General features: G+C 55.5%; 2 protein-coding genes across 14 annotated transcripts in view; one reads left to right on the top strand and one right to left on the bottom strand.

Annotated features, from left to right (window-relative positions):
* LOC134928693 (oocyte zinc finger protein XlCOF6.1-like) overlaps positions 1-14,375 on the bottom strand; it is a 110,265-nt gene extending 95,890 nt beyond the window's left edge. For 3 of the 10 annotated variants that reach the window (XM_063924706.1, XM_063924709.1, XM_063924707.1), the window contains exon 1: positions 14,151-14,375. The gene's annotated coding sequence lies outside the window, so the exon portion shown is untranslated. The remainder of the gene's footprint in view (positions 1-14,150) is intronic. The other 7 variants (XM_063924700.1, XM_063924704.1, XM_063924701.1 and 4 more) reach the window with 3 other exon arrangements.
* A 3-nt stretch (positions 14,376-14,378) lies between these two features.
* Positions 14,379-26,448, top strand: part of LOC134928692 (zinc finger protein 84-like) — a 284,461-nt gene continuing 272,391 nt past the window's right edge. For 2 of the 4 annotated variants that reach the window (XM_063924696.1, XM_063924695.1), the window contains exon 1: positions 14,379-14,527. In XM_063924696.1, coding sequence (XP_063780766.1) covers positions 14,441-14,527 — 87 coding nt within the window. In that variant the 5' untranslated portion in view covers positions 14,379-14,440. Of the gene's footprint in view, positions 14,557-15,477; positions 15,506-26,448 lie in introns of those variants that run through there. The other 2 variants (XM_063924697.1, XM_063924698.1) reach the window with 2 other exon arrangements.

The following is a 26,448-nucleotide window of genomic DNA, read 5'->3' as shown; positions in this document are numbered from 1 at the left end:
CCAGATCGTATTCCGATAACTTTCTGTCCAGCAAGACACTGAAGGCTGAAATCTGGACTTTAATAGTTGAAACCGCAAAGCCTTTAACAAACCCATCATGCAGAAATTGCAGGACTTCATTGCATCAAACTTATCATCTGCTCGACCAATAAGAGTTCTCCAGATTCTATAATATATCTTACAGTACACGTTCTCACACTCGGTCCCCAGGACCCCACACAGTGCATGTTTTCCATGTAACCCACCAGGTGCACAGGTGTATTTATTACTCACAGATACATTGTAAATAGTCCACAGGTGAAGGTAATTATTTCACTTGTGATTTTGTGAGGAGACCTGGAAAACATGACCTGTGTGGGGTCTGAGGACTGAGTTTGAGAACCTGTGTCCTAGAGGATACCTTCTTTCTGACCTGGATGACCACTAATTGTAAACGAGCATTAGGTCGCCGGGGTCAAAAGCTCAATATAGAACAGGTAGACAGTAGAATAGGACATTAAACGGTCGGCATGGAAATGGTAGACACAAAAATTGCCACAACAAGCCCCATTAGTGCATCGCTTCGCTCGCCATGCTGCGGCCACGGTTCCTCGCTCCACCTACCACTGCACTCAGTACAGGATACGATTCCCAATCGTAGTCCACGTGGATGGTAAAGTATGAATACATTTTAATTTGTATGTCGACCATTGTCATGTTGAGCTTTTGACCCTGTGGACCTAATCCAGGTCTACCATTAGTGGTGGGCCTACTGACTGTAGATCTATAGATCGGACACTGAATCTGACAATCCTTTCTTCTTCAATAATTCCCGCTCAATTTCTACGCTGTCAAATGAAGCTTTTATGGATTTGGATATCACATAGGCCCCTGGTGCAACAACCCTGGCTCCACTGGTAACGTCCACGGCTCTTCAACCGCAATCCTCAGAACAAGTTCTTCTTGGCAAGGCGGGAAGGATCATGACCACCTCCACTTCCTCCTCTCTAACGTCCGGGCGATCAATGAAAATGGTGGAAATACGTAACCGATTTCTAAATCATACTTGAGAGAAAATGCATCTACACCGCTTGTCCGTGGCAGATGATGCCTACAAAAGAACCGTGGTACCTTTGTATTTTGACATGTCGCCATGAGGCCTATATCCAGTTCTCCAAACTTTTTCACTATATCCTAGAACACTTGCACATCCAGCCCCCATTCCCCAGGACTGACCTGGTTCCTGTTGAGATAATCCGCCAGCACGTTGTCTTTGCCAGGGACATGTAAGCCTGTCATAGATTCCAGGTATTTCTCTGCCCAATTCCCAATGTGTGATACCTCTGTCATTATGACTCCTTGTGCCCTCTTGGCGATTTGTATAGGCCACTACTGCCGAGTTCTCCGAGAATATCCTTTAATGACTTCCCTCTAACTGCTCGTGAAAATCGTCTACTGCTATCCACACTGCGTATTTCCTTTTCTGGAGGGCCAAAATCCTTGTCGATCCTGTTGCAGCAAGTGCACACCTCATCCAACTGAAGTTGCGTCTGTTGTCAACACCAGGAATTGAGGTTCCATCAATGACTTCTCCTGACTGTACAATTGTTTGCTTTTCCACCAGGACAGAGACTGCTTTGTATCTGATGGTATAAAGGAACCCCTCTCCTGTAGTATTTCAGTATGTCCCATTGCAGCACCCTCATTCTCCATCTCACCCAAAGGACCACCTAAGGTAGATCGTTCCCAGAAGCCGCAGTGCCAGCTGCAATGGTATTTTGTCTTTTTTTCTGAACCAGAGAAGCCAAATCCTGAATTCTTCTGCACCTTTCCTCCGAGAGCATAACCATATAATGTAGCGTGTCTATGTGTACGCCTATAAATTGTAGCCTCCATGTTGGCCTTCGCTGACTTTTTTCCCAGTGGATCAGCCATCCGTGGTACTGGAGAACTCTCAGCGTGTCGTACCAAATCTTCAGATTCTCCTGCGATAATCATATCGTCCAGATACGGCCAAATAATGACGCCGTTTCCTGAGATGGGCTATAAGTGTTATCAGTCCTTCTGTAAATATTCTCGGAGAGAATCTAAGGCCAAAAGGTAGGCAGGCATATTGGAAAGGTATCTGGACTCTGGGTCGACAGTGTCTAGGTCGACACACATTAGGTCGACACCTATAGGCCGACAGTGAGTAGGTCGACACAGGAAATGTACAGGGAGAAGGGAAAGAGACAAGGGAGGAAGGGGAGGAGAGCAGTTATATACCCAAGGGGGCGGATCCTGGTTATATACCCAAGGTGGGCGGATCCTGGTTATATACCCAAGGTGGGCGGATCCTGGTTATATACCCAAGGTGGGCGGATCCTGGTTATATACCCAAGGTGGGCGGATCCTGGTTATATACCCAAGCTGGGCGGATCCTGGTTATATACCCAAGGTGGGCGGATCCTGGTTATATACCCAAGCTGGGCGGATCCTGGTTATATACCCAAGGTGGGCGGATCCTGGTTATATACCCAAGGTGGGCGGATCCTGCCAAAAGAACTCCTCTCTAGGATGGTCATTCCGAGTTGTTTGCTCGCTAGCTGCTTTTAGCAGCATTGCACACGCTAGGCCGCCGCCCTCTGGGAGTGTATCTTAGCTTAGCAGAACTGCTACTAAATCTTTTCCTGCAGTTTCTGAGTAGCTCCAGACTTACTCCTAGATTGCGATCAGCTCGGTCCGTTTAGTTCCTGGTTTGACGTCACAAACACGCCCTGCGTTCTGCCAGCCACTCCCCCGTTTCTCCAGCCACTCCTGCGTTTTTCCCTGACACGCCTGCGTTTTTTAGCACACTCCCGGAAAACGCTCAGTTACCACCCAGAAACACCCACTTCCTGTCAATCACCCTACGATCAGCAGAGCAACTGAAAAGCTTTGTTCGCCTGTGAGTAAAATAGCATAGTGTTGTGTAAAATTGCTTAGCGCGTGCGCCCTGCGGTGCATGCGCAGAACTGCCGGATTTTAGCCTATTAGCAATTCTGCTAAAAATAGCAGCGAGCGAACAACTCGGAATGACCCCCTAGATTGGGAGAATGGGATATTGACCACAGTAAGGACTGCCATGAAGTAGGAATATATATATATATATATATATATATATATAAAAATATATATATATATATATGTACAAAATAATAGTGGAAAAGCACCAGAGGTGTGAATACTTTCTCCAGTAACTAATTAACCCACAATGGTAACTGGGAACAGTTTCTTTACAATGTCAGAAAAATGTACAATGTTCCAATCAAACACATTTATTAAATATTAAAATAATAATAATAATAATAATAATAATAATAATAATCTTATAATAAAAATATTATCCTTTTTTTTTACAAACAAAAATTTTCATATATTCGATCAACCAAATAAAACAGCGTCCATGATATAACAATAAGTCTTTCTCCCGACCTCTCGCTAGGAAGATCTAAGAGTCACAAAATCCGACGCGTTGAGATTAAACATATCATTTGTGGGGACGCTGCGGATTTCAACTCACTTGTCTATTTAAGGAGACACTAGACAGCAATAAAACCCGACTTCCCAATAGAGTGCATTACAAGCAACTAATTGGTCAATTCGATCGATGGGGGGGGATTCAGCATACAACAATCAAATGATTGGTCAGTACAATTCAGGGTAGAGTTTAAACACAGATTCCGCCTAAGCTCCGTGGTGACCCCAGCATCTGATATACTCTCTCTCTCTATATATATTAATAGCACTCCTTATATCAATGGCAATAGTCCCGGTGCTCACTTACAGTCCCCCCAGCCAGGAGTCCAAATATGCAATTCAATTACAGCAGCACGCAGGTAATGAAGGCATTCTTAAAAGCATGTACAAATGCAGAACTAACACGCACAGGGACACACCGCACTCTGCCACCACACAGCCAGCACGCACAGGGACACACCGCACTCTGCCGCACCAGAGCCAGCACGCACAGGGACACACTGCACTCTGCCGCACCAGAGCCAGCACGCACAGGGACACACCGCACTCTGCCGCCACAGAGCCAGCACGCACAGGGACACACCGCACTCTGCCGCCACAGAGCCAGCACGCACAGGGACACACCGCACTCTGCCGCCACAGAGCCAGCACGCACTTGGACACACCGCACTCTGCCGCCACAGAGCCAGCACGCACAGGGACACACCGCACTCTGCCGCACCAGAGCCAGCACGCACAGGGACACACCGCATCCTGCCGCCACAGAGCCAGCACGCACAGGGACACACCGCACTCTGCCGCCACAGAGCCAGCACATACAGGGACACACCACACTCTGCCGCCACAGAGCCAGCACGCACAGGGACACACCGCACTCTGCCGCCACAGAGCCAGCACGCACAGGGACACACCGCACTCTGCCGCCACAGAGCCAGCACGCACAGGGACACACCGCACTCTGCCGCCACAGAGCCAGCACGCACTTGGACACACCGCACTCTGCCGCCACAGAGCCAGCACGCACAGGGACACACCGCACTCTGCCGCACCAGAGCCAGCACGCACAGGGACACACCGCATCCTGCCGCCACAGAGCCAGCACGCACAGGGACACACCGCACTCTGCCGCCACAGAGCCAGCACATACAGGGACACACCACACTCTGCCGCCACAGAGCCAGCACGCACAGGGACACACCGCACTCTGCCGCACCAGAGCCAGCACGCACAGGGACACACCGCACTCTGCCGCCACAGAGCCAGCACGCACAGGGACACATCGCACTCTGCCATCACAGAGCCAGCACGCACAGGGACACACCGCACTCTGCCGCACCAGAGCCAGCACGCACAGGGACACACTGCACTCTGCCGCACCAGAGCCAGCACGCACTTGGACACACCGCACTCTGCCGCACCAGAGCCAGCACGCACAGGGACACACCGCACTCTGCCGCACCAGAGCCAGCACGCACAGGGACACACCGCACTCTGCCGCACCAGAGCCAGCACGCACTTGGACACACCGCACTCTGCCGCCACAGAGCCAGCACGCACAGGGACACACCGCACTCTGCCGCACCAGAGCCAGCACGCACTTGGACACACCGCACTCTGCCGCACCAGAGCCAGCACGCACAGGGACACACCGCACTCTGCCGCCACAGAGCCAGCACGCACAGGGACACACCGCACTCTGCCATCACAGAGCCAGCACGCACAGGGACACACCGCACTCTGCCGCACCAGAGCCAGCACGCACAGGGACACACCGCACTCTGCCGCCACAGAGCCAGCACGCACAGGGACACACCGCACTCTGCCGCCACAGAGCCAGCACGCACAGGGACACACCGCACTCTGCCGCCACAGAGCCAGCACGCACAGGGACACACCGCACTCTGCCGCCACAGAGCCAGCACGCACAGGGACACACCGCACTCTGCCATCACAGAGCCAGCACGCACAGGGACACACCGCACTCTGCCGCACCAGAGCCAGCACGCACAGGGACACACCGCACTCTGCCGCCACAGAGCCAGCACGCACAGGGACACACCGCACTCTGCCGCCACAGAGCCAGCACGCACAGGGACACACCGCACTCTGCCATCACAGAGCCAGCACGCACAGGGACACACCGCACTCTGCCGCACCAGAGCCAGCACGCACAGGGACACACCGCACTCTGCCGCCACAGAGCCAGCACGCACAGGGACACACCGCACTCTGCCGCCACATAGCCAGCACGCACAGGGACACACAGCACTCTGCCGCACCAGAGCCAGCACGCACAGGGACACACACCGCACTCTGCCGCCACAGAGCCAACACGCACAGGGACACACCACACTGTGCCGCCACAGAACCAGCACGCACAGGGACACACCGCACTCTGCCACCACACAGCCAGCACGCACAGGGACACACCACACTCTGCCACCACACAGCCAGCACGCACAGGGACACACCGCACTCTGCCGCCACAGAGCCAGCACGCACAGGGACACACCGCACTCTGCCGCCACAGAGCCAGCACGCACAGGGACACACCGCACTCTGCCGCCACAGAGCCAGCACGCACAGGGACACACCGCACTCTGCCGCCACAGAGCCAGCACGCACAGGGTTACACCGCACAGCTCCAGCACACACAGGGTTACACCGCATTGTGACAGCACACACAGGGTTACACCGCACTGTGACAGCATACACAGGGTTACACCGCACTGTGACAGCACACACACAGGGTTACACCGCACTGTGCCAGCACACACAGGGTTACACCGCACAGCTCCAGCACACACAGGGTTACACCGCACTGTGACAGCACACACAGGGTTACAGCGCACTGTGACAGCACACACAGGGTTACACCACACTGTGACAGCACACACAGGGTACACCGCACTGTGATAGCACACACAGGGTTACACCGCACTGTGACAGCACACACAGGGTTACACCGCACAGCTCCAGCACACACAGGGTTACACCGCACTGTGATAGCACACACAGGGTTACACCGCACAGCTCCTGCACACACAGGGTTACACCGCACTGTGACAGCACACACAGGGTCACACCGCACAGCTCCAGCACACACAGGGTTACACCGCACAGCTCCAGCACACACAGGGTTGCACAGCTCCAGCACACACAGGGTTACACCACACAGCTCCAGCACACACACAGGGTTACACCGCACTGTGACAGCACACACAGGGTTACACCGCACAGCTCCAGCACACACAGGGTTACACCGCACAGCTCCAGCACACACACAGGGTTACACTGCTCTGTGACAGCACACACAGGGTTACACCGCACAGCTCCAGCACACACAGGGTTACACCGCACAGCTCCAGCACACATAGGGTTACACCGCACAGCTCCAGCACACACAGGGTTACACCGCACAGCTCCAGCACACACAGGGTTACACCGCACAGTGACAGCACACACAGGGTTACACCGCACTGTGACAGCACACACAGGGTTACACCGCACAGCTCCAGCACACACAGGGCTACACCGCACTGTGACAGCACACACAGGGTTACACCGCACTGTGACAGCACACACAGGGTTACACCGCACTGTGACAGCACACACAGGGTTACACCGCACAGCTCCAGCACACACAGGGTTACACCGCACTGTGACAGCACACACAGGGACACACCGCACAGTGACAGCACACACAGGGTTACACCGCACTGTGACAGCACACACAGGTTTACACCGCACAGCTCCAGCACACACAGGGTTACACCGCACTGTGACAGCACACACAGGGTTACACCGCACTGTGACAGCACACACAGGGTCACACCGCACTGTGACAGCACACACAGGGTCACACCGCACTGTGACAGCACACACAGGGTCACACCACACAGCTCCAGCACACACAGGGTTACACCGCACTGTGACAGCACACACAGGGTTATACCGCACTGTGACAGCACACACAGGGTTACACCACACAGCTCCAGCACACACAGGGTTACACCGCACAGTGACAGCACACACAGGGTTACACCGCACAGCTCCAGCACACACAGGGTTACACCGCACTGTGACAGCACACACAGGGTTATACCGCACTGTGACAGCACACACAGGGTTACACCGCACAGCTCCAGCACACACAGGGTTACACCGCACAGCTCCAGCACACACAGGGTTACACCGCACAGCTCCAGCACACACAGGGTTACACCGCACAGCTCCAGCACACACAGGGTTACACCGCAAAGCTCCAGCACACACAGGGTTACACCGCACTGTGACAGCACACACAGGGTTACACCGCACAGCTCCAGCACACACAGGGTTACACCGCACTGTGATAGCACACACAGGGTTACACCGCACTGTGACAGCACACGCAGGGTTACACCGCACTGTGACAGCACACGCAGGGTTACACCGCACAGCTCCAGCACACACAGGGTTACACCGCACAGCTCCAGCACACACAGGGTTACACCGCACTGTGACAGCACACACAGGGTTACACCGCACTGTGACAGCACACACAGGGTTACACCGCACTGTGACAGCACACACAGGGTTACACCGCACAGCTCCAGCACACACAGGGTTACACCGCACTGTGACAGCACACACAGGGTTACACCGCACAGCTCCAGCACACACAGGGTTACACCGCACTGTGACAGCACACACAGGGTTACACCGCACTGTGACAGCACACACAGGGTTACACTGCACTGTGACAGCACACACAGGGTTACACCGCACAGCTCCAGCACACACAGGGTTACACCGCACAGCTCCAGCACACACAGGGTTACACCGCACTGTGACAGCACACACAGGGTTACACCGCACAGCTCCAGCACACACAGGGTTACACCGCACAGCTCCAGCACACACAGGGTTACACCGCACTGTGACAGCACACACAGAATTACACCGCACAGCTCCACCACACACAGGGTTACACCGCACAGCTCCACCACACACAGGGTTACACCGCACAGCTCCAGCACACACAGGGTTACACCGCACAGCTCCAGCACACACAGGGTTACACCGCACTGTGACAGCACACACAGGGTTACACCGCACTGTGACAGCACACACAGGGTTACACCGCACAGTGACAGCACACACAGGGTTACACCGCACAGTGACAGCACACACAGGGTTACACCGCACAGCTCCAGCACACACAGGGTTACACCGCACTGTGACAGCACACACAGGGTTACACCGCACTGTGACAGCACACACAGGGTTACACCGCACTGTGACAGCACACACAGGGTTACACCGCACAGCTCCAGCACACACAGGGTTACACCGCACTGTGACAGCACACACAGGGTTACACCGCACTGTGACAGCACACACAGGGTTACACCGCACAGCTCCAGCACACACAGGGTTACACCGCACTGTGACAGCACACACAGGGTTACACCGCACTGTGACAGCACACACAGGGTTACACCGCACAGCTCCAGCACACACAGGGTTACACCGCACTGTGACAGCACACACAGAATTACACCGCATTGTGACAGCACACACAGGGTTACACCGCACTGTGACAGCACACACAGGGTTACACCGCACAGCTCCAGCACACACAGGGTTACACCGCACTGTGACAGCACACACAGAATTACACCGCATTGTGACAGCACACACAGGGTTACACCGCACTGTGACAGCACACACAGGGTTACACCGCACAGCTCCAGCACACACAGGGTTACACCGCACAGCTCCAGCACACACAGGGTTACACCGCACTGTGACAGCACACACAGGGTTACACCGCACTGTGACAGCACACACAGAATTACACCGCACTGTGACAGCACACACAGGGTTACACCGCACAGCTCCACCACACACAGGGTTACACTGCACAGCTCCACCACACACAGGGTTACACCGCACAGTGACAGCACACACAGGGTTACACCGCACAGCTCCAGCACACACAGGGTTACACCGCACAGCTCCAGCACACACAGGGTTACACCGCACTGTGACAGCACACACAGGGTTACACCGCACTGTGACAGCACACACAGGGTCACACCGCACTGTGACAGCACACACAGGGTCACACCACACAGCTCCAGCACACACAGGGTTACACCGCACTGTGACAGCACACACAGGGTTATACCGCACTGTGACAGCACACACAGGGTTACACCGCACTGTGACAGCACACACAGGGTTACACCGCACTGTGACAGCACACACAGGGACACACCGCACAGTGACAGCACACACAGGGTTACACCGCACTGTGACAGCACACACACAGGGTTACACCGCACTGTGACAGCACACACACAGGGTTACACCGCACAGTGACAGCACACACAGGGTTACACCGCACAGTGACAGCACACACAGGGTTACACCGCACAGCTCCAGCACACACAGGGTTACACCGCACTGTGACAGCACACACAGGGTTATACCGCACTGTGACAGCACACACAGGGTTACACCGCACAGCTCCAGCACACACAGGGTTACACCGCACTGTGACAGCACACACAGGGTTATACCGCACTGTGACAGCACACACAGGGTTACACCGCACAGCTCCAGCACACACAGGGTTACACCGCACAGCTCCAGCACACACAGGGTTACACCGCAAAGCTCCAGCACACACAGGGTTACACCGCACTGTGACAGCACACACAGGGTTACACCGCACTGTGACAGCACACACAGGGTTACACCGCTCTGTTCCAGCACACACAGGGTTACACCGCACTGTGACAGCACACACAGGGTTACACCGCACAGCTCCAGCACACACAGGATTACACCGCACAGCTCCAGCGCACACAGGGTCACACCGCACAGCTCCAGCACACACAGGGTTACACCGCATTGTGACAGCACACACAGAATTACACCGCATTGTGACAGCACACACAGGGTTACACCGCACTGTGACAGCACACACAGGGTTACACCGCACTGTGACAGCACACACAGAATTACACCGCATTGTGACAGCACACACAGGGTTACACCGCACTGTGACAGCACACACAGGGTTACACCGCACTGTGACAGCACACACAGAATTACACCGCACAGTGACAGCACACACAGGGTTACACCGCACTGTGACAGCACACACAGGGTTACACCGCACAGCTCCAGCACACACAGGGTTACACCGCACAGCTCCAGCGCACACAGGGTTACACCGCACAGCTCCAGCACACACAGGGTTACACCGCACTGTGACAGCACACACAGGGTTACAGCGCACTGTGACAGCACACACAGGGTTACACCGCACTGTGACAGCACACACAGGGTTATACCGCACTGTGACCGCACACACAGGGTTACACCGCACAGCTCCAGCACACACAGGGTTACACCGCACAGCTCCAGCACACACAGGGTTACACCGCACTGTGACAGCACACACAGGGTTACACCGCACTGTGACAGCACACACAGGGTTACACCGCACTGTGACAGCACACACAGGGTTACACCGCACTGTGACAGCACACACAGGGTTACACCACACAGCTCCAGCACACACAGGGTTACACCGCACAGCTCCAGCACACACAGGTTTACACCGCACAGCTCCAGCACACACAGGGTTACACCGCACTGTGACAGCACACACAGGGTTATACCGCACTGTGACAGCACACACAGGGTTACACCGCACAGCTCCAGCACACACAGGGTTACACCGCACAGCTCCAGCACACACAGGGTTACACCGCACTGTGACAGCACACACAGGGTTACACCGCACTGTGACAGCACACACAGGGTCACACCGCACTGTGACAGCACACACAGGGTCACACCGCACTGTGACAGCACACACAGGGTCACACCACACAGCTCCAGCACACACAGGGTTACACCGCACAGCTCCAGCGCACACAGGGTTACACCGCACAGCTCCAGCGCACACAGGGTTACACCGCACTGTGACAGCACACACAGGGTTACACCGCACAGCTCCAGCGCACACAGGGTTACACCGCACTGTGACAGCACACACAGGGTTACACCGCACAGTGACAGCACACACACAGGGTTACACCGCACAGTGACAGCACACACAGGGTTACACCGCACAGCTCCAGCACACACAGGGTTACACCGCACAGCTCCAGCACACACAGGGTTACACCGCACAGCTCCAGCACACACAGGGTTACACCGCACTGTGACAGCACACGCAGGGTTACACCGCACAGCTCCAGCACACACAGGGTTACACCGTTCTGTTCCAGCACACACAGGGTTACACCGCACAGCTCCAGCACACACAGGGTTACACCGCACAGCTCCAGCACACACAGGGTTACACCGCACAGCTCCAGCACACACAGGGTTACACCGCACTGTGACAGCACACACAGGGTTACACCGCACAGCTCCAGCACACACAGGATTACACCGCACAGTGACAGCACACACAGGGTTACACCGCACTGTGACAGCACACACAGGGTTACACCGCACTGTGACAGCACACACAGGGTTACACCGCACAGCTCCTGCACACACAGGGTTACACCGCACAGCTCCAGCACACAGAGGGTTACACCGCACAGCTCCAGCGCACACAGGGTTACACCGCACAGCTCCAGCACACACAGGATTACACCGCACTGTGACAGCACACACAGGGTTACACCGCACTGTGACAGCACACACAGGGTTACACCGCACAGCTCCAGCACACACAGGGTTACACCGCACTGTGACAGCACACACAGGGTTACACCGCACTGTGACAGCACACACAGGGTTACACCGCACAGCTCCAGCACACACAGGGTTACACCGCACTGTGACAGCACACACAGGGTTACACCGCACTGTGACAGCACACACAGGGTTACACCGCACAGCTCCAGCACACACAGGGTTACACCGCACAGTGACAGCACACACAGGGTTACACCGCACTGTGACAGCACACACAGGGTTACACCGCACTGTGACAGCACACACAGGGTTACACCGCACAGCTCCAGCACACACAGGGTTACACCGCACTATGACAACACACACAGGGTACACCGCACTGTGACAGCACACACAGGGTTACACCGCACAGCTCCAGCACACACAGGGTTACACCGCACTGTGACAGCACACACAGTGTTACACCGCACTGTGACAGCACACACAGGGTTACACCGCACTGTGACAGCACACACAGGGTTACACCGCACAGCTCCAGCACACACAGGGTTACACTGCACTGTGCCAGCACACACAGGGTTACACCGCACAGCTCCAGCACACACAGGGTACACCGCACTGTGACAGCACACACAGGGTTACACCGCACAGCCCCAGCACACACAGGGTTACACCGCACTGTGACAGCACGCACAGGGTTACACCGCACTGTGACAGCACACACAGGGTTACACCGCACTGTGACAGCACACACAGGGTTACACCGCACTGTGACAGCACACACAGGGTTACACCGCACAGCTCCAGCACACACAGGTTTACACCGCACAGCTCCAGCACACACAGGGTTACACCGCACTGTGACAGCACACACAGGGTTACACCGCACTGTGACAGCACACACAGGGTTACACCGCACTGTGACAGCACACACAGGGTTACACCGCAGTGTGACAGCACTCACAGAGTTACACCGCACTGTGACAGCACACACAGGGTTACACCGCACAGCTCCAGCACACACAGGGTTACACCGCACTGTGACAGCACACACAGGGTTACACCGCACAGCTCCAGCACACACAGGATTACACCGCAGTGTGACAGCACTCACAGAGTTACACCGCACTGTGACAGCACACACAGGGTTACACCGCACTGTGACAGCACACACAGGGTTACACCGCACTGTGACAGCACACACAGGGTTACACCGCACAGCTCCAGCACACACAGGGTTACACCGCACAGCTCCAGCACACACAGGGTTACACCGCACTGTGACAGCACACACAGGGTTACACCGCACTGTGACAGCACACACAGGGTTACACCGCACAGTGACAGCACACACAGGGTTACACCGCACAGCTCCAGCACACACAGGGTTACACCGCACAGTGACAGCACACACAGGGTTACACCGCACTGTGACAGCACACACAGGGTTACACCGCACTGTGACAGCACACACAGGGTTACACCGCACAGCTCCAGCACACACAGTGTTACACCACACTGTGGCAGCACACACAGGGTTACACCGCACAGCTCCAGCACACACAGGGTTACACCGCACTGTGACAGCTTACACAGGGTTACACCGCACAGCTCCAGCACACACAGGGACACACCGCACTGTGACAGCACACACAGGGTTACACCGCACAGCTCCAGCACACACAGGGTTACACCGCACTGTGACAGCACACACAGGGTTACACCGCACTGTGACAGCACACACAGTGTTACACCGCACTGTGACAGTACACACAGGGTTACACCGCACTGTGACAGCACACACAGGGTTACACCGCACAGCTCCAGCACACACAGGGTTACACCGCACAGCTCCAGCACACACAGAGTTACACCGCACTGTGACAGCACACACAGGGTTACACCGCACTGTGACAGCACACACAGGGTTACACCGCACTGTGATGTTATTGTGTTACCTGAGTGTTACCTTGATGGGATTTGCACAGGGAGGCTCCATTCACCGGAAACAGTTCCCTAGATCCGCCCCTTCCGGCCAAATGTCACTCCTTCCCCGCCCTGGACGCCGCTTTCCTGCACACAGCGTCCAGCGCCGCGCTGCATCCCGGGAAATGTCGTTCCGGCTTCTCTGGCGCGGCTCTAACTTCTGTTCCCGGAACTACATCTCCCGACATGCACCGCGCCCGCCGAGGAACTGTCACAGCGCTGTACCGCGGTTCCTGCCGGGAGTTGTAGTACTAATGGCTGTATGTGGATCAGTGCTGTGACTCCGGGACTACAAATCCCAGCATGCTGCCCGGTGCCCTGTACTACGAAGCCTGCACTCAGCTGTGAGGTGAGAGGTTCCCCGGGGCTGTCTGTGAGGTGAGAGGTTCCCCTGTACTACCTGTGAGGTGAGAGATTCCCCTGTGCTGCCTGTGAGGTGAAAGGATCCCTGTGCTACCTGTGAGGTGAGAGGTTCCTCGGTGCTGCCTGTGAGGTGAGCGGTTCCCCGGGGCTGTCTGTGAGGTGAGAGTTTCCCCTGTACTACCTGTGAGGTGAGAGATTCCCCTGTGCTGCCTGTGAGGTGAAAGGATCCCTGTGCTACCTGTGAGGTGAGAGGTTCCTCGGTGCTGCCTGTGAGGTGAGAGGTTCCCCGGGGCTGTCTGTGAGGTGAGAGGTTCTGAGGTGAGAGGTTCCCTGTGCTGCCTGTGAGGTGAGAGGATCCCTGTGCTACCTGTGAGGTGAGAGGTTCCCCCGGGGCTGCCTGTGAGGTGAGAGGATCCCTGTGCTACCTGTGAGGTGAGAGGTTCCCCGGGGCTGCCTGTGAGGTGAGAGGTTCCCCGGGGCTGCCTGTGAGGTGAGAGGATCCCTGTGCTGCCTGTGAGGTGAGAGGTTCCCCGGGGCTGCCTGTGAGGTTCCCCTGTACTACCTGTGAGGTGAGAGGTTCCCCCGGGGCTGCCTGTGAGGTGAGAGGATCCCTGTGCTACCTGTGAGGTGAGAGGTTCCCCGGGGCTGCCTGTGAGGTGAGAGGTTCCCCGGGGCTGCCTGTGAGGTGAGAGGATCCCTGTGCTGCCTGTGAGGTGAGAGGATCCCTGTGCTGCCTGTGAGGTGAGAGGTTCCCCGGGGCTGCCTGTGAGGTTCCCCTGTACTACCTGTGAGGTGAGAGGTTCCCCCGGGGCTGCCTGTGAGGTGAAAGGATCCCTGTGCTACCTGTGAGGTGAGAGGTTCCTCGGTGCTGCCTGTGAGGTGAGCGGTTCCCCGGGGCTGTCTGTGAGGTGAGTTTCCCCTGTGCTACCTGTGAGGTGAGAGGTTCCCCGGGGCTGTCTGTGAGGTGAGAGGTTCCCCTGTACTACCTGTGAGGTGAGAGGTTCCCCGGGGCTGCCTGTGAGGTGAAACGATCCCTGTGCTACCTGTGAGGTGAGAGGTTCCTCGGTGCTGCCTGTGAGGTGAGAGGTTCCCTGTGCTGTCTGTGAGGTGAGAGGTTCCCCGGGGCTGCCTGTGAGGTGAGAGGTTCCCCTATGCTACCTGTGAGGTGAGAGGTTCCCCTATGCTGCCTGTGAGGTGAGAGGTTCCCCTATGCTGCCTGTGAGGTGAGAGGTTCCCCGGGGCTGCCTGTGAGGTGAGAGGTTCCCCGGGGCTGCCTGTGAGGTGAGAGGTTCCCCGGGGCTGCCTGTGAGGTGAGAGGTTCCCCGGGGCTGCCTGTGAGGTGAGAGGTTCCCCGGGGCTGCCTGTGAGGTGAGAGGTTCCCCGGGGCTGCCTGTGAGGTGAGAGGTTCCCCGGCACACAGGATAAACTCGTGGCTCACAGACAAATCCTGAGGGCATGCGATGATAATGGGGGACGCCTCTATTTATACATGCAAAGTGTAGCGCTGGACTCATGTTGTCCTGTATAGATATACTGTGTGAGGGGAGGAAGGGATCGGGAGCGCTGGACTCATGTTGTCCTGTATAGATATACTGTGTGAGGGGAGGAAGGGAGCGGGAGCGCTGGACTCGGATGCTGTCCTGTATAGATATACTGTGTGAGGGGAGGAAGGGAGCGGGAGCGCTGGACTCGTGTTGTCCTGTATAGATATACTGTGTGAGGGGAGGAAGGGATCGGGAGCGCTGGACTCGGATGTTGTCCTGTATAGATATACTGTGTGAGGGGAGGAAGGGATCGGGAGCGCTGGACTCGTGTTGTCCTGTATAGATATACTGTGTGAGGGGAGGAAGGGATCGGGAGCGCTGGACTCGTGTTGTCCTGTATAGATATACTGTGTGAGGGGAGAAAGGGATCGGGAGCGCTGGACTCGTGTTGTCCTGTATAGATATACTGTGTGAGGGGAGGAAGGGAGCGGGAGCGCTGGACTCGTGTTGTCCTGTATAGATATACTGTGTGAGGGGAGGAAGGGATCGGGAGCGCTTGACTCGTGTTGTCCTGTATATATATATATACTGTGTGAGGGGAGGAAGGGATCGGGAGCGCTGGACTCATATTGTCCTGTATAGATATACTGTGTGAGGGGAGGAAGGGATCGGGAGCGCTGGACTCGGGTGTTGTCCTGTATAGATATACTGTGTGAGGGGAGGAAGGGATCGGGAGCGCTGGACTCGGATGTTGTCCTGTATAGATATACTGTGTGAGGGGAGGAAGGGATCGGGAGCGCTGGACTCGTGTTGTCCTGTATAGATATACTGTGTGAGGGGAGGAAGGGATCGGGAGCGCTGGACTCGTGTTGTCCTGTATAGATATACTGTGTGAGGGGAGAAAGGGATCGGGAGCGCTGGACTCGTGTTGTCCTGTATAGATATACTGTGTGAGGGGAGGAAGGGATCGGGAGCGCTGGACTCGTGTTGTCCTGTATAGATATACTGTGTGAGGGGAGGAAGGGATCGGGAGCGCTGGACTCGTGTTGTCCTGTATAGATATACTGTGTGAGGGGAGGAAGGGATCGGGAGCGCTGGACTCGTGTTGTCCTGTATAGATATACTGTGTGAGTGGAGGAAGGGATCGGGAGCGCTGGACTCGGATGTTGTCCTGTATAGATATACTGTGTGAGTGGAGGAAGGGATCGGGAGCGCTGGACTCGTGTTGTCCTGTATAGATATACTGTGTGAGGGGAGGAAGGGATCGGGAGCGCTGGACTCGTGTTGTCCTGTATAGATATACTGTGTGAGGGGAGGAGGGGATCGGGAGCGCTGGACTCGTGTTGTCCTGTATAGATATACTGTGTGAGGGGAGGAAGGGATCGGGAGCGATGGACTCGTGTTGTCCTGTATAGATATACTGTGTGAGGGGAGGAAGGGGTCGGGAGCGCTGGACTCGGATGTTGTCCTGTATAGATATACTGTGTGAGGGGAGGAAGGGATCGGGAGCGCTGGACTCGGATGTTGTCCTGTATAGACATACTGTGTGAGGGGAGGAAGGGATCGGGAGCGCTGGAATCGTGTTGTCCTGTATAGATATACTGTGTGAGGGGAGGAAGGGGTCGGGAGCGCTGGACTCGTGTTGTCCTGTATAGATATACTGTGTGAGGGGAGGAAGGGATCGGGAGCGCTGGACTCGGATGTTGTCCTGTATAGATATGCTGTGTGAGGGGAGGAAGGGATCGGGAGCGCTGGACTCGTGTTGTCCTGTATAGATATGCTGTGTGAGGGGAGGAAGGGGTCGGGAGCGCTGGACTCGTGTTGTCCTGTATAGATATACTGTGTGAGGGGAGGAAGGGATCGGGAGCGCTGGACTCGTGTTGTCCTGTATAGATATGCTGTGTGAGGGGAGGAAGGGATCGGGAGCGCTGGACTCGTGTTGTCCTGTATAGATATACTGTGTGAGGGGAGGAAGGGATCGGGAGCGCTGGACTCGTGTTGTCCTGTATAGATATGCTGTGTGAGGGGAGGAAGGGAGCGGGAGCGCTGGACTCGTGTTGTCCTGTATAGATATACTGTGTGATGGGAGGAAGGAAGCGGGAGCGCTGGACTCGTGTTGTCCTGTATAGATATACTGTGTGAGGGGAGGAAGGGATCGGGAGCGCTGGAATCGTGTTCTGTATAGATATACTGTGTGAGGGGAGGAAGGGATCGGGAGCGCTGGACTCGTGTTGTCCTGTATAGATATACTGTGTGAGGGGAGGAAGGGATCGGGAGCGCTGGGCTCGTGTTGTCCTGTATAGATATACTGTGTGAGGGGAGGAAGGGAGCGGGAGCGCTGGACTCGTGTTGTCCTGTATAGATATACTGTGTGAGGGGAGGAAGGGATCGGGAGCGCTGGACTCGTGTTGTCCTGTATAGATATACTGTGTGAGGGGAGGAAGGGATCGGGAGCGCTGGACTCGTGTTGTCCTGTATAGATATACTGTGTGAGGGGAGGAAGGGATCGGGAGCGCTGGACTCGTGTTGTCCTGTATAGATATACTGTGTGAGGGGAGGAAGGGAGCGGGAGCGCTGGACTCGTGTTGTCCTGTATAGATATACTGTGTGAGGGGAGGAAGGGATCGGGAGCGCTGGACTCGTGTTGTCCTGTATAGATATACTGTGTGAGGGGAGGAAGGGATCGGGAGCGCTGGAATCGTGTTGTCCTGTATAGATGTACTGTGTGAGTGGAGGAAGGGAGCGGGAGCGCTGGACTCGGATGTTGTCCTGTATTGATATACTGTGTGAGGGGAGGAAGGGATCGGGAGCGCTGGACTCGTGTTGTCCTGTATAGATATACTGTGTGAGGGGAGGAAGAGATCGGGAGCGCTGGACTCGGATGTTGTCCTGTATTGATATACTGTGTGAGGGGAGGAAGGGAGCGGGAGCGCTGGGCTCGTGTTGTCCTGTATAGATATACTGTGTGAGGGGAGGAAGGGATCGGGAGCGCTGGACTCATGTTGTCCTGTATAGATATACTGTGTGAGGGGAGGAAGGGATCGGGAGCGCTGTACTCGGATGTTGTCCTGTATAGATATACTGTGTGAGGGGAGGAAGGGATCGGGAGCGCTGGACTCGTGTTGTCCTGTATAGATATACTGTGTGAGGGGAGGAAGGGATCGGGAGCGCTGGACTCGTGTTGTCCTGTATAGATATACTGTGTGAGGGGAGAAAGGGATCGGGAGCGCTGGACTCGTGTTGTCCTGTATAGATATACTGTGTGAGGGGAGGAAGGGAGCGGGAGCGCTGGACTCGTGTTGTCCTGTATAGATATACTGTGTGAGGGGAGGAAGGGATCGGGAGCGCTGGACTCGTGTTGTCCTGTATATATATACTGTGTGAGGGGAGGAAGGGATCGGGAGCGCTGGACTCGTGTTGTCCTGTATAGATATACTGTGTGAGGGGAGGAAGGGATCGGGAGCGCTGGGCTCGTGTTGTCCTGTATAGATATACTGTGTGAGGGGAGGAAGGGAGCGGGAGCGCTGGACTCGTGTTGTCCTGTATAGATATACTGTGTGAGGGGAGGAAGGGATCGGGAGCGCTGGACTCGTGTTGTCCTGTATAGATATACTGTGTGAGGGGAGGAAGGGAGCGGGAGCGCTGGACTCGTGTTGTCCTGTATAGATATACTGTGTGAGGGGAGGAAGGGAGCGGGAGCGCTGGACTTGTGTTGTCCTGTATAGATATACTGTGTGAGGGGAGGAAGGGATCGGGAGCGCTGGAATCGTGTTGTCCTGTATAGATATACTGTGTGAGGGGAGGAAGGGATCGGGAGCGCTGGACTCGTGTTGTCCTGTATAGATATACTGTGTGAGGGGAGGAAGGGAGCGGGAGCGCTGGACTCGGGTGTTGTCCTGTATAGATATACTGTGTGAGGGAAGGAAGGGAGCGGGAGCGCTGGACTCGTGTTGTCCTGTATAGATATACTGTGTGAGGGGAGGAAGGGATCGGGAGCGCTGGACTCGTGTTGTCCTGTATAGATGTACTGTGTGAGTGGAGGAAGGGAGCGGGAGCGCTGGACTCGGATGTTGTCCTGTATAGATATACTGTGTGAGGGGAGGAAGGGATCGGGAGCGCTGGACTCGTGTTGTCCTGTATAGATATACTGTGTGAGTGGAGGAAGGGAGCGGGAGCGCTGGACTCGGATGTTGTCCTGTATTGATATACTGTGTGAGGGGAGGAAGGGAGCGGGAGCGCTGGACTCGTGTTGTCCTGTATAGATATACTGTGTGAGGGGAGGAAGGGAGCGGGAGCGCTGGACTCGTGTTGTCCTGTATAGATATACTGTGTGAGGGGAGGAAGGGAGCGGGAGCGCTGGACTCGTGTTGTCCTGTATAGATATACTGTGTGAGGGGAGGAAGGGAGCGGGAGCGCTGGAATCGTGTTATCCTGTATAGATATACTGTGTGAGGGGAGGAAGGGATCGGGAGCGCTGGACTCGTGTTGTCCTGTATAGATATACTGTGTGAGGGGAGGAAGGGATCGGGAGCGCTGGACTCGTGTTTTCCTGTATAGATATACTGTGTGAGGGGAGGAAGGGAGCGGGAGCGCTGGACTCGTGCTGTCCTGTATAGATATACTGTGTGAGGGGAAGAAGGGATCGGGAGCGCTGGACTCAGATGCTGTCCTGTATAGATATACTGTGTGAGGGGGAGGAAGGGATCGGGAGCGCTGGACTCGTGCTGTCCTGTATAGATATACTGTATGAGGGGGAGGAAGGGATCGGGAGCGCTGGACTCGTGTTGTCCTGTATAGATATACTGTGTGAGGGGAGAAAGGGATCGGGAGCGCTGGACTCGGATGTTGTCCTGTATAGATATACTGTATGAGGGGAGGAAGGGAGCGGGAGCGCTGGACTCGGATGTTGTCCTGTATAGATATACTGTGTGAGGGGAGGAAGAGATCGGGAGCGCTGGACTCGTGTTGTCCTGTATAGATATACTGTGTGAGGGGAGGAAGGGAGCGGGAGCGCTGGACTCTGATGTTGTCCTGTATAGATATACTGTGTGAGGGGAGGAAGGGAGCGGGAGCGCTGGACTCGGATGTTGTCCTGTATAGATATACTGTGTGAGGGGAGGAAGGGATCGGGAGCGCTGGACTCGGGTGTTGTCCTGTATAGATATACTGTGTGAGGGGAGGAAGGGATCGGGAGCGCTGGACTCGTGTTGTCCTGTATAGATATACTGTGTGAGGGGAGGAAGGGATCGGGAGCGCTGGACTCGGATGTTGTCCTGTATAGATATACTGTGTGAGGGGAGGAAGGGATCGGGAGCGCTGGACTCGTGTTGTCCTGTATAGATATACTGTGTGAGGGGAGGAAGGGATCGGGAGCGCTGGACTCGGATGTTGTCCTGTATAGACATACTGTGTGAGGGGAGGAAGGGAGCGGGAGCGCTGGACTCGTGTTGTCCTGTATAGATATACTGTGTGAGTGGAGGAAGGGATCGGGAGCGCTGGACTCGTGTTGTCCTGTATAGATATACTGTGTGAGGGGAGGAAGGGATCGGGAGCGCTGGACTCGTGTTGTCCTGTATAGATATACTGTGTGAGGGGAGGAAGGGAGCGGGAGCGCTGGACTCGTGTTGTCCTGTATAGATATACTGTGTGAGGGGAGGAAGGGATCGGGAGCTCTGGACTCGGGTGCTGTCCTGTATAGATATACTGTGGGAAGGGAGGAAGGGATCGGGAGCGCTGGACTCGGGTGTTGTCCTGTATAGATATACTGTGTGAAGGGAGGAAGGGATCGGGAGCGCTGGGCTCGTGTTGTCCTGTATAGATATACTGTGTGAGGGGAGGAAGGGAGCGGGAGCGCTGGACTCGTGTTGTCCTGTATAGATATACTGTGTGAGGGGAGGAAGGGATCGGGAGCTCTGGACTCGTGTTGTCCTGTATAGATATACTGTGTGAGGGGAGGAAGGGATCGGGAGCTCTGGACTCGGGTGTTGTCCTGTACAGATATACTGTGTGAAGGGAGGAAGGGATCGGGAGCGCTGGACTCGGATGTTGTCCTGTATAGATATACTGTGTGAGGGGAGGAAGGGAGCGGGAGCGCTGGACTCGGATGTTGTCCTGTATAGATATACTGTGTGAGGGGAGGAAGGGAGCGGGAGCGCTGGACTCGTGTTGTCCTGTATAGATATACTGTGTGAGGGGAGGAAGAGATCGGGAGCGCTGGACTCGTGTTGTCCTGTATAGATATACTGTGTGAGGGGAGGAAGGGAGCGGGAGCGCTGGACTCTGATGTTGTCCTGTATAGATATACTGTGTGAGGGGAGGAAGGGAGCGGGAGCGCTGGACTCGGATGTTGTCCTGTATAGATATACTGTGTGAGGGGAGGAAGGGATCGGGAGCGCTGGACTCGGGTGTTGTCCTGTATAGATATACTGTGTGAGGGGAGGAAGGGATCGGGAGCGCTGGACTCGTGTTGTCCTGTATAGATATACTGTGTGAGGGGAGGAAGGGAGCGGGAGCGCTGGACTCGGATGTTGTCCTGTATAGATATACTGTGTGAGGGGAGGAAGGGATCGGGAGCGCTGGACTCGTGTTGTTCTGTATAGATATACTGTGTGAGGGGAGGAAGGGATCGGGAGCGCTGGACTCTGATGTTGTCCTGTATAGATATACTGTGTGAAGGGAGGAAGGGATCGGGAGCGCTGGACTCGTGTTGTCCTGTACAGATATACTGTGTGAGGGGAGGAAGGGATCGGGAGCGCTGGACTCGTGTTGTCCTGTATAGACATACTGTGTGAGGGGAGGAAGGGATCGGGAGCGCTGGACTCGTGTTGTCCTGTATAGATATACTGTGTGAGGGGAGGAAGGGATCGGGAGCGCTGGACTCGTGTTGTCCTGTATAGATATACTGTGTGAGGGGAGGAAGGGATCGGGATCGCTGGACTCGTGTTGTCCTGTATAGATATACTGTGTGAGGGGAGGAAGGGATCGGGAGCGCTGGACTCGTGTTGTCCTGTATAGATATACTGTGTGAGGGGAGGAAGGGAGCGGGAGCGCTGGACTCGTGTTGTCCTGTATAGATATACTGTGTGAGGGGAGGAAGGGATCGGGAGCGCTGGACTCAGATGTTGTCCTGTATAGATATACTGTGTGAGGGGAGGAAGGGATCGGGAGCGATGGACTCGTGTTGTCCTGTATAGATATTCTGTGTGAGGGGAGGAAGGGGTCGGGAGCGCTGGACTCGGATGTTGTCCTGTATAGATATACTGTGTGAGGGGAGGAAGGGATCGGGAGCGCTGGACTCGGATGTTGTCCTGTATAGACATACTGTGTGAGGGGAGGAAGGGATCGGGAGCGCTGGAATCGTGTTGTCCTGTATAGATATACTGTGTGAGGGGAGGAAGGGATCGGGAGCGCTGGACTCTGATGTTGTCCTGTATAGATATACTGTGTGAGGGGAGGAAGGGAGCGGGAGCGCTGGACTCGTGTTGTCCTGTATAGATATACTGTGTGAGGGGAGGAAGGGGTCGGGAGCGCTGGACTCGTGTTGTCCTGTATAGATATACTGTGTGAGGGGAGGAAGGGATCGGGAGCGCTGGACTCGTGTTGTCCTGTATAGATATACTGTGTGAGGGGAGGAAGGGAGCGGGAGCGCTGGACTCGTGTTGTCCTGTATAGATATACTGTGTGAGGGGAGGAAGGGAGCGGGAGCGCTGGACTCGTGTTGTCCTGTATAGATATACTGTGTGAGGGGAGGAAGGGAGCGGGAGCGCTGGACTCGTGTTGTCCTGTATAGATATACTGTGTGAGGGGAGGAAGGGAGCGGGAGCGCTGGACTCGGATGTTGTCCTGTATAGATATACTGTGTGACGGGAGGAAGGGATCGGGAGCGCTGGACTCGGATGTTGTCCTGTATAGATATGCTGTGTGAGGGGAGGAAGGGATCGGGAGCGCTGGACTCGGATGTTGTCCTGTATAGACATACTGTGTGAGGGGAGGAAGGGATCGGGAGCGCTGGAATCGTGTTGTCCTGTATAGATATACTGTGTGAGGGGAGGAAGGGATCGGGAGCGCTGGACTCTGATGTTGTCCTGTATAGATATACTGTGTGAGGGGAGGAAGGGAGCGGGAGCGCTGGACTCGTGTTGTCCTGTATAGATATACTGTGTGAGGGGAGGAAGGGGTCGGGAGCGCTGGACTCGTGTTGTCCTGTATAGATATACTGTGTGAGGGGAGGAAGGGATCGGGAGCGCTGGACTCGTGTTGTCCTGTATAGATATACTGTGTGAGGGGAGGAAGGGAGCGGGAGCGCTGGACTCGTGTTGTCCTGTATAGATATACTGTGTGAGGGGAGGAAGGGAGCGGGAGCGCTGGACTCGTGTTGTCCTGTATAGATATACTGTGTGAGGGGAGGAAGGGAGCGGGAGCGCTGGACTCGTGTTGTCCTGTATAGATATACTGTGTGAGGGGAGGAAGGGAGCGGGAGCGCTGGACTCGGATGTTGTCCTGTATAGATATACTGTGTGACGGGAGGAAGGGATCGGGAGCGCTGGACTCGGATGTTGTCCTGTATAGATATGCTGTGTGAGGGGAGGAAGGGATCGGGAGCGCTGGACTCGTGTTGTCCTGTATAGATATACTGTGTGAGGGAAGGAAGGGATCGGGAGCGCTGGACTCGTGTTGTCCTGTATAGATATACTGTGTGAGGGGAGGAAGGGATCGGGAGCGCTGGACTCGGATGTTGTCCTGTATAGATATACTGTGTGAGGGGGGGAAGGGATCGGGAGCGCTGGACTCGTGTTGTCCTGTATAGATATACTGTGTGAGGGGAGGAAGGGATCGGGAGCGCTGGACTCGGATGTTGTCCTGTATAGATATACTGTGTGAGGGGGGGAAGGGATCGGGAGCGCTGGACTCGTGTTGTCCTGTATAGATATACTGTGTGAGGGGAGGAAGGGAGCGGGAGCGCTGGACTCGGGTGTTGTCCTGTATAGATATACTGTGTGAGGGGAAGAAGGGATCGGGAGCGCTGGACTCAGATGCTGTCCTGTATAGATATACTGTGTGAGGGGAGGAAGGGATCGGGAGCGCTGGACTCGGATGTTGTCCTGTATAGATATACTGTGTGAGGGGAAGAAGGGATCGGGAGCGCTGGACTCGTGTTGTCCTGTATAGATATACTGTGTGAGGGGAGGAAGGGATCGGGAGCGCTGGACTCGGGTGTTGTCCTGTATAGATATACTGTGTGAGGGGAGGAAGGGATCGGGAGCGCTGGACTCGTGCTGTCCTGTATAGATATACTGTGTGAGGGGAAAAAGGGATCGGGAGCGCTGGACTCAGATGCTGTCCTGTATAGATATACTGTGTGAGGGGAGGAAGGGATCGGGAGCGCTGGACTCGGATGTTGTCCTGTATAGATATACTGTGTGAGGGGAGGAAGGGAGCGGGAGCACTGAACTCGTGTTGTCCTGTATAGATATACTGTGTGAGGGGAGGAAGGGAGCGGGAGCGCTGGACTCGTGTTGTCCTGTATAGATATACTGTGTGAGGGGAGGAAGGGATCGGGAGCGCTGGACTCGTGTTGTCCTGTATAGATATACTGTGTGAGGGGAGGAAGGGAGCGGGAGCGCTGGACTCGTGTTGTCCTGTATAGATATACTGTGTGAGGGGAGGAAGGGATCGGGAGCGCTGGACTCGTGTTGTCCTGTATAGATATACTGTGTGAGGGGAGGAAGGGATCGGGAGCGCTGGACTCGTGTTGTCCTGTATAGATATACTGTGTGAGGGGAGGAAGGGATCGGGAGCGCTGGACTCGTGTTGTCCTGTATAGATATACTGTGTGAGGGGAGGAAGGGATCGGGAGCGCTGGACTCGTGTTGTCCTGTATAGATATACTGTGTGAGGGGAGGAAGGGATCGGGAGCGCTGGACTCGTGTTGTCCTGTATAGATATACTGTGTGAGGGGAGGAAGGGAGCGGGAGCGCTGGACTCGTGTTGTCCTGTATAGATATACTGTGTGAGGGGTGGAAGGGAGCGGGAGCGCTGGACTCGTGTTGTCCTGTATAGATATACTGTGTGAGGGGAGGAAGGGATCGGGAGCGCTGGAATCGTGTTGTCCTGTATAGATATACTGTGTGAGGGGAGGAAGGGATCGGGAGCGCTGGACTCGTGTTGTCCTGTATAGATATACTGTGTGAGGGGAGGAAGGGAGCGGGAGCGCTGGACTCGTGTTGTCCTGTATAGATATACTGTGTGAGGGGAGGAAGAGATCGGGAGCGCTGGACTCGTGTTGTCCTGTATAGATATACTGTGTGAGGGGAGGAAGGGATCGGGAGCGCTGGACTCGTGTTGTCCTGTATAGATATACTGTGTGAGGGGAGGAAGGGATCGGGAGCGCTGGACTCGTGTTGTCCTGTATAGATATACTGTG

This window comes from Pseudophryne corroboree, chromosome 5 (genome assembly GCF_028390025.1).
Source record: "Pseudophryne corroboree isolate aPseCor3 chromosome 5, aPseCor3.hap2, whole genome shotgun sequence".
NCBI lineage: Eukaryota > Metazoa > Chordata > Amphibia > Anura > Myobatrachidae > Pseudophryne > Pseudophryne corroboree.
This window is presented reverse-complemented; position numbering and strand designations above follow the sequence as displayed.